This window comes from Crocodylus siamensis, chromosome 2, assembly GCF_052110815.1.
Source record: "Crocodylus siamensis isolate JL-2025a chromosome 2, ASM5211081v1, whole genome shotgun sequence".
Taxonomy (NCBI): domain Eukaryota; kingdom Metazoa; phylum Chordata; order Crocodylia; family Crocodylidae; genus Crocodylus; species Crocodylus siamensis.
The window spans coordinates 237,380,442-237,394,904 of NC_143396.1; the positions used below are offsets into that span (position 1 = coordinate 237,380,442).

General features: G+C 37.3%; 1 protein-coding gene across 1 annotated transcript in view; it reads right to left on the reverse strand.

Moving 5' to 3' along the window:
* The window catches only part of SPRED1 (sprouty related EVH1 domain containing 1), a 98,713-nt gene that overhangs the window by 25,264 nt on the left and 58,986 nt on the right, over window positions 1-14,463 (reverse strand). The window contains exons 3-4 of the mRNA XM_090033511.1: window positions 4,077-4,245; window positions 2,017-2,066 (exon numbers count right to left, since the gene is read on the reverse strand). Coding sequence (XP_089889637.1) covers window positions 2,017-2,066; window positions 4,077-4,245 — 219 coding nt within the window. The remainder of the gene's footprint in view (window positions 1-2,016; window positions 2,067-4,076; window positions 4,246-14,463) is intronic.

Sequence of the window (14,463 nt, forward strand, 5' to 3'; positions counted from 1 at the left end):
TAAAATTTTCTCTGTACATGTATACAGAGGATTTGCGTAGTATGAGCTATTACAGAAGTCTACACAAAATTGTTCGTTAGAAGATAAAAATTTAACAGAACCTATTATATACATGTCAGGAAAATATTTTTGAAACATTGGGGAAATTGTCTAGACAACAAAAAATAGACAATTTTACCAAAAGTCAGAATTTTGCTGAAAGAAGATGAATTCTGTGCAAATGTAAATTTTATAACATTGCTTTTTGTGGCAGTTTCTTGTAAGGTTGAAAACAAGTTTCTCTCCTCTGAAACACTATATGATCTAATAATACTGTTGGAACTACTTTAGTGATAGATACAACTATATAGGGACAAATTCAATATTGCTGCATGTGTAACAATAAAATAGTAGTTTAAAAATAAAATGCTTGATTTCTCTATGATTAAACCAAATATTGCACTTTTAACTACATCCACTTTTAACTAAGTTACAGTGCAGATTAAAAAAACTGGAGCTTATTTTATTTTAACACTTCCCACTGCCCCAAATTAAAATGCTTGCATGGTCAGATAAGTGTCACATTCAATTTTCAGGCTCTCTTTCAGTAATTAGGAGGATAGCTTATGAAAGGCCTTTGTTTCTTCAAATACAGTACTTAGATATCTCCACTTACAATCCACTTCCAGTTTTTTCCTTATATTGGAATACCATCTCTTTAATTATTGTTTGATTCATAATCAATTTCTCATATGTTACAAATCATCCACTAATCTTATCTTTGCCATTTTCTACATTTCAATGCCTTACCTTACCTGTATAAACTGGTTAAAAAATGTGTACAGCAACAATCTAACGTAATGCATAAGAAAAAAATCTCTTTAAAAAGTTGCTTTAGAATACCACTAGTTTTGAGTGACTCTTAAATCTTTAAAGAGAATGTGGTATGTAAATAATTAATCCTTTATTTAAATGATGCATTTGAAAGGTGAAAAATAAAATGCATGAGTGGGAGAAGTCAAGACTGCCTTTGTATTTCCCAAAGTAGTTGAGGCTAGAAGACCTGTCTGTATACTTATAAGTGAAGGAAAACCAGATTGTCTAACATAGCAATGACATGTTTTTTTATTACAAAGAAACTTGGAATATTTAAAATAACAAATCAAAATCTCACTGTATTCAATGGCAGCCCTTTGGTAAGGTATCATTATTTTGTGGTACTTGAAGAGGAAACTTGTTACTCCTTTTAATGTTGTTTGTAAAAATTGCTCAAGGACAGTTAAAAAAAAAAATCCTGTAGTGTTGCCAGGATCAATAGCACTTCTAAAAGCTGCTTATGGACAGTTTTAATTTTGCCACAAGTTTTATTTAAAATTATGTGAAATTCTGCAATTGAGCACCGATATCATTCTTTTCTTTGAACCGGATCCTTAGCAGCATTTCCTCTATGACTCTTTAACCTTTATGTTATTTCCCGACTCCTCCCTACACCCAAATCACTCGCAGTGCCAGCAGAACATACTGTTATATAATGAAATCCTGTTAGCAAATAAAAGTCCTGGATTTTGTAGGTCAGTCCTGGCTGGTTGGTGAAAATTGAAACAAGAGTCCCAGAATCAAAAGGGCGTTGGCTGCAGTCTAGTGTGGAGGTGGACTGGCATGGTGCAACTGACTGCCTGGTGCACTATAGCACTCTGCCTCCCTGCCAGACTGCACCCTGCATATCTGCCTCTGCTTGCAGCAGCAGCACTGTTAACTTGGGGGCAGTGCCCCAGACTTCCTTATATGGTCACCCTATATATAGTGCTACAAATTAACATTGGTCTGTAGCCTAAAATAGGAGTTGGACTGTATAATATGTTTCTTCCAAAAAGGTGACTTATAAAACTTGTTTTGAGAACTCATTTTGAATCATTAAAACTTGAAACTTCTTTGGTAGTAACAAGAATGAGCCAAACAACAACAACAACAACAGTCATGTAAAGATAATTTTCTCAAAACTTAAGTATATGATTGATATAAAGTTAAAGTACTTACTTGATAGCTATCTTCAGATGCCTCAGCTTCACTTTGTGATGGTGGACAACCTATGAAAACATTGCAAGAATGTGGTCATTTTTTTCATTTTAATTTCTTCCAAAAACATTTAATACACAAAAGCTAGACATACACATACCATGTTACTGCAGATACAATGTTTATCAACCACAGTGATGTCTCCAGCATTAATTAGAAGAGAGTTCCTTCTTTCAGATTAATAGATTTAAAACCCGAATGCAGGTTTACTTACAGTAATTGTAAATATATTTCATGCTACATCATCATACTAGGCATCTTGAGCTCCCAAAATTACAGGGGCAAGGTAATAAAGAGAGTAGAGCAATGTGCACTCAGAATGTTATAGATTAGTCTTTCATTCTCTCTTTTTTTTTTAGAGACCTGGATGCCAGTATAGAAAGCAGCACATCTCAACACAAATCATCTAGCACAGGAGAAAATAATTAATATTTTTCCTTTGAAAGAATAAGCATCCCTTTGTTATGCATACTTCATGCTAGTGAAAAACATACTTAAAATATATATTAAATGGATTTTTCTGTATACAGTTCTCCGTTATTTGAAGTTACTACTTATATATATACGGAAGGGAACACTTAAATATTGATTCTCCCACTCCCCAACCTATTTACTGTGTTTCTACCTTACATTTAACAGTCTTTGTTTTCCTTGTTTGCCTGTTTCATGAAGCAGCCATAGACAGAGCTCTAGGACTCTTTTTAATATTTAGCATAACATGTTTTTCTGTAAGTATCAGATAAAACACTTGTACTCAGAACTATTAGAAAAGTGTCATTAAAAAACCCAAACAAACCTCAACTAAGTGTCTAAGCAGACAGAGATAGTATTCTAAGGATGTCAGAGCAATCAGCATTACAGTTTACACCCTAAGAACACAAACTGACATACTGCCAGGAAATGCTAGAGCAGGGGTGAGGAAAAATGGCAGATCCAGCCAGTGGCTGAACTCCATTTCCCAGCAGCCCCTGTCCACACTACCCTGGCCAGTCTTCATGGAGACCCCAGGGGCAGCAGGGCCATGACAGCCCAGCACTCCCAGGGTCTTCAGGAAGAATGGCTTGGAGCAGTGCTGGCAGGGTGTGCAGCTGGGTGGGGACCTGCTCCAGGATCTTGCGACAGTGACATCACAGGGCTGGAGCTGGGGCAGAGCTTCGCTCCGCAGTCTGCACACCTTTGACCGCAGAACCATGGACACTAGCCATAGTGGTGCGGACAGAGCATGCTGGGAAATGGAGTCTGCCACAGGCCCAATCCAGCCTGTGGGCTGGATACTGCCCACCCCTGTGCTAGAGTATATTACCTGATGCATACAAAAAAGGACCAGCATTGGGAAAAGACAGTCTAGCAGTTAGAAAACAAAACAAAACTAGGAATCTAGGGATATGTTCAAATCAGCACCCTTACAGGCTTCTGATATGATGTGCAGTAAGGCACTAAATCTTTGGGCCTTCATTTCCTCATCTGTAAAACGGAGAAAATGCTAAATCACTCAGGCCCCCACTACACGTTACGTATATTATACAATTAACTGGTTAATCGTATAATAAATTTAGACAGGCCACACTTGCAAAGTAATTATCATACAATTAACTGATTAATAGCACAATAAATTTAGACTAGCACAGGTACAAAATAATAGTCATTTTTATCATGTGATAATCTAGGTATATTCTATAGATATTCTATAAAGAGAGCCAATCAGCTATAAAGTTAGTGCTTGGAAAAAAAGATCTCATCTACTCTCTAGCTAGTTTCTATCCAGCTTTAATTTGAACATGTATCAGGGCCCTCAGGGATGTTTGAAAATACATTAATTAGAGTTTCTAAAATATTTGAGAATTCTTTCTTAGAAGATTCTGCTACGTATTATCGTCTGTCCAACCATTATAACCATATGCTGTAGACTAGTCCAAATAATGAAATACCTTCAGAGAATTAAATCAAAACACTCTTGGATGACATCACATCAGATTTATATGGATAAATTAAAAAACTACAAGTCAAACTAAGATACATACCTTGAGAGATATCCTCTACAGCCCTACGAATACCCCTGTCAAATGCTCTTGCATCAGCAGGACTCTGAAAGGTGAGGCCAAACTTTTTGTCATCAATCTTCCAGTGATGAAAAGTTGGGGTAACTTTGTTGTAAATGAGGTCTTTCTTTAATGTACATTCCAAGACCACCTTCCAAAGAGAGAAAAACAAAGATTTTAGCTGAAAAATATATTAAATATATCTGAAGAAAGAACAGTCATCATTCTGGGTAATTTTACTTCAGATCCAATTCTTTAAAAAACACAAAAACCCCCAAAACTTCTGTTTCAATTTTTTCCAGTTGCAAGAAAGCCGTTTCATCACTGTTTAAACTAGGAGCAGCCAATCTGCAGCACAAATGCCACAAGTGGCAGTGGTAGCCTCGGTGTGTGACATGGCAATTGGAGAAGGGACAGGCAGCACAGTGGCAGACAGGGCAAGGAGCAGAAAACAGGGAAGATCAGATAGGGAGCATAGAACAGGAAGCAAAAGGCAGAGCTGAAGATTGGGTAAGGAGCGCAGGGTAGGAAGCAGGAAGTAGAACAAATGGGTCAGGCAGGTGAAGGGGATTGGAGTAGTATTCAGGAAATGCTTCAAATTAGCCCTGGACCCATCTATCAAAAATCTTGGTTCCCACTGATTTAAGTGAAACGCAGGTCTAAACTTGGGCAGGAAAGTTTAAATGGTTAAACTATAATTATATTTATACTGTTAATGTATTACAGTAAACAGTTAACAGAATAATTTTTCTGAAGCACAGCTTGCATTTGCTAAGGTGAAGTTAATTTCATCAGATTTTCAACATAATTGTGTGGATTATTGCATGGTTTACCAGTACTGCAGAGCAGTGTTGCGTGTCGCTCAGCCCAACCCATACGTATATGCATTATAAGTTACTCAACTGATATAACAAGAAGAGTTTAAATGGCTACATTTTTTAATGAAATTTACATCCATAGTTTAAGCCAGCAGCTTGTGATGGCAAAGGAGTGTTTACACAAAATAAAATTAATTATGACCATAATAGATTAAAATGACAATGTTTTAAAACAATTTTTATCTAGCAATTATAAATACTTCCTGAAAGAAGAATATTTCCTTGCAAGAAAAATCCCTCATTACTAGTGTACAATGGTTGTACCAGGAATGCACTACCCACATTTTAATATACGTCTTCTGCAATTTCTAAGGAAACTAACAAAAACTACCAGACTACAAATTTTCTTAATAAAAATATGTTGTATTTTCAACTTACAAAAAATACTGTGTTCTTCAGTCTAGCCAGGTTTTTCCCTATTGCCAGAGCTCTATATATAAAATTGCTTTAGGCCAGGTAAAGACATTATACTTTTGCTGGTATAGGTGATCAGAAACCAATCTATAACTGAAGTGCAGTGTACACTGACTGGTTAAAAAATAGCAGAACCCAGTCTATGATTTGCACCCTGCCCTTCCTCCCTCCCACCCAAAGGGCTAATGTGTGTAAACTACACAGCTTACAGAAAACTGCACAACTTAGACTGATTCTGCCTCAGGCTTTTTGAATGTCTGTACCTAGCCTTTGAGTATACTGCACTGAATGTTAGAATTTATCTTAAGTCCTTTCGTCTAACACTTTTTCTAATCTGTTTTGAAGGGTATAGTTTGATGAAACTTCCTCTGCTTCCCCTGCAACATGATTAAACAGTTAAAGAATTAAATTATGTTTGTAACTCTTCTAAATTCTTCCAAAATTATTTTTACACCAACGTGGAATGCGGGAATCTCCATCTTTGGAGGTTTTTTAAGGTCCAGCTAGACAAAGCCTTGGTTGGGATGATATAGTTGGGGATGGTCCTGCTTTCCGCAGGGGTTTGGACTAGATGACCTCCTGAGGACCCTTCCAAACCTAATTTTCTATAATTCTATACTGAGGTATACTATGTATACTTCTCCCTTGAAGAAGCAAACTAAGGCCTGCTGGGTTTTTGGTCATATCCATGTTGGTCTAAGGACATAGGCAGGTGAGGTTCTTTGGGGAGATGTGGTATCTTTTATTAAACCAAATGAGTAGTTGGAAAAAGGTTCTTAGCAAGCTTTTGGGTGTAATCGCCTTTCTTTAGACATATGGAGTCTCCCATGACTTCCTATTCCTGAAGAACAGTGATTGAGCCCAAAAGCTTGCTAAGAACTTTTTGTCAACTACTCAGTTGGTCCAATAAAAGATAGTCACATCTACCCAAAGAACCTTGCCAAAGTAAGGCCTTTCTTATATATGCATGGAAGTGTGCTGACAAAAAATACCTAAATCTGATATAGACAACTGTTGTGTATGAAAGCTCATGCTTCTTTGAACCACTTAGCTTTTAAGTGGGCATGTTACCTTACCTCCTCTAGGGGAAACAAAGTAACAGTATAGTAATAAAAAAACAAAAACAAAAACAAAACACTTGATTTTTATTCTGCAGACTACTGCCATGTCCCTTTTCACACTAGTGATTAAAGTTTTCTCTCATGAAAAACACCTTTATTTTGGATTCTAATTCCCATCCTCTCCAAAGTGTATGCTTAATCTGCCCTGGCCCCCCAACCTAGGTTTTTTTGCATTGTTTGCACCTCCTTTTGTTTAAAAGTCTGCCTAATATCAGACTGTAAATTTTATACGGGTTACACCCTGAGTCAGCTCATCCATGAATGTTGCCATCTAAAACCTTGAAGAAATTAAATGAAGAAATGGAGAGGGGGGAAATATCCTTGCATTATATTCAATAAATATGGCAGGGAAGTCTATTTTAAGAGAAAGGTCCTCTACAAAACAGTTACTTTTTGCAGAAAATTAGCATTTTTGAACAATAGATAGTTATACAATGTATATCACCAGACTAAAAACTTTGTTGCCAAATTGTACTGCTGTCCACAACTCAATTCTTGCCTGGTATAGAGGAAGGGGTGTTTTTTTTTTTGTTTTGTTCCTTGGTAAGCTTGTTTTATGGAATATGTATATGTCCAATATATTTGAACTACATAATCTCCTAAACCTGGTTTTAAAAATTGTGATAAAAGTCTAATCTGCAAACACATAGGGAATCCATAAGCCTCAGGGTAATGCTTTCCCCTCTGAAGTATAGAGAATGTTTTTTTTTTAAACAAACAAAGGAAAGCAAGCAGCCACAACATATTCTTCATTTCTACAAAACCACCAAGTCCCTTTGTGCCAACACAAACTAGTTTAGGTTTTTTAGCAGGCCACTTCAATGAAGCACTTTGAGATCTACATGTAAGAGTTATATAAGTGTTCTATGATCTTTGTTGATGTAGAGTAAAACAGAAGTTCCCAAGCTCTGCATCTGATGCTACAACACCAAGATTTCTGAATAGACTGAAGAAATATTTTTCTTTCTAGAGCTTCTAGTCTTGCTCCTCTACATGAGTCGCTGTTCAGCACTAAACTATGAAGGTTGGGTTAATAATCAGTGATCATACCTACTCTATGTTTGGAAGAGTGAAGGACAATGGGAATACATAGATGGATAGTTTGGGCCTTTAATAAGTTATGCTGCTGGACAAATCATAAGGATAATTTGCTCCCATATCTGAAATGGTACTGAGGGCTACCACCTGTTTTTAAAGGGTTTATTTTAAAAAAACCTCAAACTCAATACAGTGCAGAGGCTTTTCAAATAGGTGGATTAAAATATTCCATACAGGAAAACAGAATTACAGAGAATGGCTACTTTGCTATGGGTTGGAATCTACAGCATGCAAGAACTAAAATTCCTTAAGACTTAGTGACCAAAGACCTTGAACTCTTCCAATGCTAAAATATTTATTTGCATTCGCACCACATTTCAATTTCATATTTAGGTTTTATTAGGGACCATCTACCATGAGTACACCAGTTCATATTGTTGTCCATAGGCTCAGGAAAACTGAATTGATAATGATACAATTCCTCCACTTTAATACTTAATTGAAAATGCAGAATACTCAGTCTTGGGTACCAGAACTGAAAGAAATCATTCTCAGAATTTAGGCTCAGTTTGACATCACACACAATTTTGCATCCATTCAATGATTCAGTGATTAAAAACTAAAACATGGTAAGCAGTTAGGAGTTTGTGGTATGTGGGTTTAATGATGAGCAATTTAAAGAATAGCGTCAGGTGGCATTACGTGGCTACAGGTGATAGGACTACAGGAGGAGAGAAACGGGTTGCAAATGTAGTAGTGTTCTGTGCATGCAATAGTCTGCTAGACCATAAAGCGTACATAATCACCTTCTCCAACACAAAGGCAGAATGAGGCTGTGTATGGTATGAATGAGACATGGAGACATTGGTCAAAGCAGATGAAATTAAGTTGGCTCACAGAGATATTTTGTTTTCACCTCCTCATTTTTAAAATCTGGTTTTTAACAAATGTCCCAGTCTGGAAGGACATGAGATAATGCAGAGCTAAGAGAGACCCACTTGTAACAAAGTATTTATCACTGAATATATATATATATATATATATATATATATATATATATATTTTTTTTTTTTTAAAGGCAAAAGGAAATGTTTCCTGCAGGAGTTGTAACAGACCCAGATGCCAGCTGTGCTTCCTCATCAACACCATACCAAACATATAGATTATAACATCTGGGGTTCATTTATCTGCTCCTCTGCTCATGTTATATATACCATCACCCGCTTACAGTTCTCCCTTACTCTCTATATTAGATAGGTGGGGAAATCTCTATGTCACTGACCTCAGACAGGAAAAACTTTCTTAAAAATAACACTGAAAAAAACCAACACTTGAATGTCAAATTACAGAACAAGAAATAATCCACAGACTGGACTGTGTTAAGTATAGCCTCAAAAGGGACTATGAATTCTTGTCCCATTATCTGTTTTAGCTTTCATTACCCCTATGCCTCTCTGTGGGTTAATTACTTTGTTAGTCTCTTTCAATCTCCTTAATCTATTGACCTTCATCTCTCTCAACAGTGCCCCCCTCCTTTCCTTATCTTTTGTATTTAAATGACATTCTTCCCTTTCTACACAGTATCCCTGCAAGTCCATTCATCGTATCTAGCAAAATAAGCTACAAAAGCTAATGCCTCTCTGAATTAGTTTATAAAGGTGCCACCCTGCCCTACTTTCTGTGTAACTTCAGGCTAAAACGATTAACATTTTATCTACACAGGTTAGGAATCATATCATATTCTTTAAACACCTCCCCACCCATACATTGTGAAAGAGGAACAGAATATGATCATGGCGGTGCTTTGAAGAGTCTGGAGCATGGCACTGTTAACGGAGCCAATGAAAGAATCACATACATTCTTGCCCAAGATCTCGACAGTTTTACGATTGGTACAGCAGCTTTCAGCAGGTAACAGATGACTTGTTCATCTCTCTCGTTCTTCATACTCTGGCTTCATGCTTCCCTATAATTCCCACATCCCCACTCCTGCAGCTTTGCTCTTATAAAGAAAGCAGCTTCCTGAATGCGCTGCACACTACTTTGGTTTTATAATCTAAGCTGCACTTGGAACTAGGCCACAAAGCTGCACTACACCCCTGTTCTGCTGGACTCATATACCATACTTTTGGCCCAATTAGTCAAAACCTCTTCCCATCTACTTTTGGCCATTTCTGCCTTTATACATAAATGGTGTATATATACAATTTGCATTTTTCCTGGATCCTGGAGGTTTAAATAGAGATTATTTTCAGGGCCCATTACTTCATAACTGACCTGGATGAGAAAGTGAGAAGGAAAACAGAACCTTTCCAAATTCCAGAACAAACACAGAGATCAGGGTTTAGACCCTCCCTTACTCTCCGATAGTGAGACAACCCCATTACAACCCCTGACTCCTATGAAAGCAAGGGTTTCAGACATAAAGCAAAGAGGGTGGGATTCTCCCTTAATTCCCAAGCATCATCTTTACACTTATCTGCGGGGATTAATTTAATTGAATATTGCATTCCATATTTGTTCCTCTATACTAAAGGGATAGTGGAGGATGCCAAGCACTAGTTGGGATAAATGTTTAGTAACTGAGGCTTCTTGAGGTACAACCAGAATCCTGGTTTGCTTCCTCAAACATGAAAAATAGGGGTGAATCTGGAGAGACAGAAAGAGAGAGAGAGAGAGAGAGAGAGAGAGAAAATGAATGAATCTGGCTCTGGCCCCTGCTTCCCTTCCCCACTACCAAATGCAATGAAAAATAGTTTTGGGTGTATTTCTGAAACCCTTCATCAAATAACCCCAAATTTAGACCACTAAAGCCAGGTCTACCTCGAGTCACCTGTGTCTGTAACTATATGTCTGTATGTGTGAGTGGCATGAATAAGCAAATGCCATTTGCTAACTTAGCTTGTATCCCAGCTGGCTTTGATTTTGAGCCTGATCTAATATTTCATTGATCTGAATGCTACAGCCTCATAAGAGTTAGAGCAAGGAACTAATGCATTTTATTAAAAACACAATGGATGGAACTAAAAGTTAAAGAAAAAGCTGTAACACTTAACCCCCTCCCCCCAAAACTCAGCTCCTGGCAGACAGACAAAACTATTTTATTTTCTGAGTGTAAAGTCTCAAAGTAGCAAGGTTTTAAAACTTAGGAAGAAGAGGCTCTAATACAAACGGAGCTATGTATTGAAATAGTAAACACAGCTTTCCTTTCCACAGTTATATAAAGTTCATTTTGAATACCTTGGTGGATTGCATTTTCAAAATTTCACTTACATTGGAAGGGATTGGCCAAGCCATTTGACTTAGGTAGGCAAGACGACATCTGTATAAACTGAAACATAATTACAAAGCCACACTTTCAAATAAATTACTTTTGCATGATAATGTTATTAGTGTCTAAGACACTTATATCATTGCCTAGTTTTTTTCAATGGTCTACAAAAAGAACTCTAATTTGGTGTAAACATCTGCTTTGATACTATTTTTCCCATTATTGACAACTTCTAAACACTGGAAGCCAATTACACAAATAAAAGTGTGGTATACAACTGGTATATAAACGTGATTCTAACAGATAACATCACTACATGTGGATAGGTATAACTAGATCAAAAATCTAGAGTTTAATTCAGAAAACCACTCAAAAGTGTTGTTTTACTTGTCTGGGTAATCCCATTAAAACCAGTAAAGTAACTCATAGCCCAGATCTATTTGCAAATCCACTAACACACAGGGAGAAACAGAACAAAGCATATACTACAAATGATGACCCACTATGCTATTACAGTAACCTGCCTACAATCATGGGATATAATTACATGCAACAGGAAAATGTTTAAATTTGCAGGAGTGAAGTCACCTTGGTCAAATGCAACTAAAATTAATGCGAAAACACTTCCCTAGGTGTTACATGGACACAGTCATCAGAGAACACCTGGTATCCATGCTACGAAGCCCTGCGAAAATGTCCATTAGAGCTTGCTACGACCAGTTTAAGAACTAGAGCCAGCCAGCCTTATTCACAAGGTGCACCCTATTCTTTTGCATAGCCCCGAACAATTTCAAGAAGCTCCCAGGTCACGAGACCTCCCTTAGGTCCCTTATCTATTTAACCCCACAGAAAGAAAGGTTTTTTCCTTTGAAGTCAAAAGACTCCTATGAGATGGCAGGGGACTGAGACCCTGTCACTCTGTAGTACATGTGGATGGTGAACCATAATTTAGTACTGCAGCTGGTATCTCAACCAGCAACATTTTTGTAGTATTTCCACCATTTTGTAGTACTGTAGGTGATGTAGATGTCCATCTGCTCAACTTCTGTAGTGCTACAGGCATTTATAGTACTACAAGTGTCACATCTGTCCAGGGCCCCTCTGTTTTGAAAACTAGTACCTTTGAGAACCAAGGCAACTGCCAGGGAAGCTGGCAGGTCACAAAATCTTGTGTGTATGTGTATCCCTTGAAGAAAGATTTGGTTTCCTTGTCAGTCCTGGGGCTGAGAAGATGCAAGTGGAGGTTCTCTAATATATGGCTTATTATACTTGGTGTGATGGAGGGGAGGCCACCTAAAGTTTGGAAGATCCAACAAATCCCCTAGACCAGTTCACTTTATAATTTTAATTTTACATGATTGTGGCTACCTTTGCCGAAAATAAGGACTGAAAGCTCCACCGAAGCAATTGGAAGGATAGGGAGATGCATGTTTGATGAGTGGCAGCAGTATTTTTTTTTTCCTGCCTTCTCTCTAGTCTGCAACATCTAAAGTGAAATTGCAGCCCCAAATGGTGAATTTTGGACAGGTGGAAAATTAAGGGGTGAAGCAGAAGGCAAGACTGTAGAGCAGATCTCCAAGTAAGATCTGTTTTAGGCACAGCTCTCTTCTGTGCTTCAGAGGCAGGCACATTTACTTGATAGTGTCCATTCTGCTTCCTCTTTACAATAATCCTTTGGGCGGGAAAGGGGGAGTGGGGCTGCTAAATAAAAACTGGCTGCATGAGAGTTTGCTTTGAGTCATCTGGTTGCTCACCTGCTTCTTAGTCCCAACTCTTCAGAACTGTTCTCCATCTACAGTTATTTTGTGAGTGGAAGTCTGCTCAGAGGATGACAAGCAGAAGCCCTGTAGAGCCAGCTTGCTCTGGTTAGCTCAAGGTAATTCAGGCACCCTGACTTGAGACAGAAAGGCCTGCTGAAATGCCTTTCTGAGGTGGTTTGTGTTTCCCCATGCAATGAAGAAGGGACTGGCAAAACCCCAAAGCAGTCCCATCTGTTACAGGCCCAGCCTGCAATTGTCAAAGGCACAAATCTGCATCTTCGCTCATGTACGCTGTTGAGTAAAGTTCATACGGATTTAAGGCTTGTTCTTCAGAGATCTGCCACAGTATACAATGCAGTGGGGAGCAGAGGATACAAAGTTGCTGAATTAAAGACAACAGAGGGAGGAAAAAATAGCCTGGGAAGAGCTATCCTAGAAACACAGCTACCATTTTAAGAAATTCCTTTTCATCCTATTTTTTAGTTTTAAATTGGTGTTGGGACTGATTTTACTTATTTCTTTAGTCTGTTAAATTGGTAAATGTCTATATTTTACAGACTTCTACCAATAAATTTCAAGAATGCTGGAAGTGACAAGTAAAATTCGCTATGCATGCTGTGAATGCAAGTTCAAGGCCTCCAATATCTTTACCATGAAGTCAAAAACACAAAATAAATGAACAACCAGCCCAAGCTCTATTTGCAACTAATATTCTGGTATCTTGAACTTGCATGAGTCAAGAAAATTCAGATGCTCTGTCCAAGCCATACTCCTTTTTAAGGGTTTGCATCTTGAAATGAATAGAATTTGTACATTTAATTCACTCAATTACTTATGAAACTATACCATCCTTCAAAGCTCAATAAGAGGATTAAAAACCTAATATTAAGCGCCCTCCCTTTTAAAAAAAAAATTGGCCCATGCATATTAAAAAATACAGTTAACAATGAAAAGTTATTTAGCTTTCCAATATCTTTGCAAAGCAACTTTGTTTCAACTTAAAAAGTTAAAAACAATTATAGCTCATAAGACTACAAACACTTATGCACATACTTGACTTTTAGCACACAAAATGTTTTATTCACTTCACTACAATCCTGTAAGTTAAATGTTTGCAAGATCAGAACCATAATTTTTAATATTTTAGTAGTTTTGAAGTAGTTAAATAACATTCCACTGAAATACCAATCTTTATAAATTAGCTGATACTACAGCAACAAATAGCACTAATTTTCAAATTAGCAAAACTGCTATCTTGCTGCAGTATAGGTGATTTTATCAGCAGTGGGCTATTAACCATTTCTACTGTATGTTTACAATGTATACTCACTACCACAACTCCTTTTAAGGGAAAAACACGTTTTCTACATCTAAATATTGTTTCACTTAAGTTGCGTACTTGCTGGCTTCTTATTAAGAGAAATAGTAGGATTGTTTATTTAAAAAAAAAAAAAAAAAGGGAAAAAAGTGTATGTTGTAAACTTATAAGAACAAAGATGGCACAGTGGATTAAATGTCTTGTTTAGGAATTTGCATGCTAGAACACATATATACATGTGTTTCTTTTTCCCCTGGTAGCATGAAAGCTTATGGCTTTGTTGCTTATGAATTTAGCTAGTAATCTTTTTCTAAGTCCTTAACTCATCAGAAGAAACCAACCAAACAAAACAATAGAAGTGCTAAAAAGTGGTGGATTTATAGACTATACTGGCTCTTACACAAATTCATTTTTCTCTCTTCAGCTAATTAAATAGAAAATAAATGTTTTTAACCCTCTTCCATCTGTCATACATAATAAATATGCCAAGTAAACCTGCCACCTTTTGGGGGTGTAGGTGGGAGGGGGGCATGCTGAGTTGCAACTGCTGGGAAGGACTAGAGAAAGGT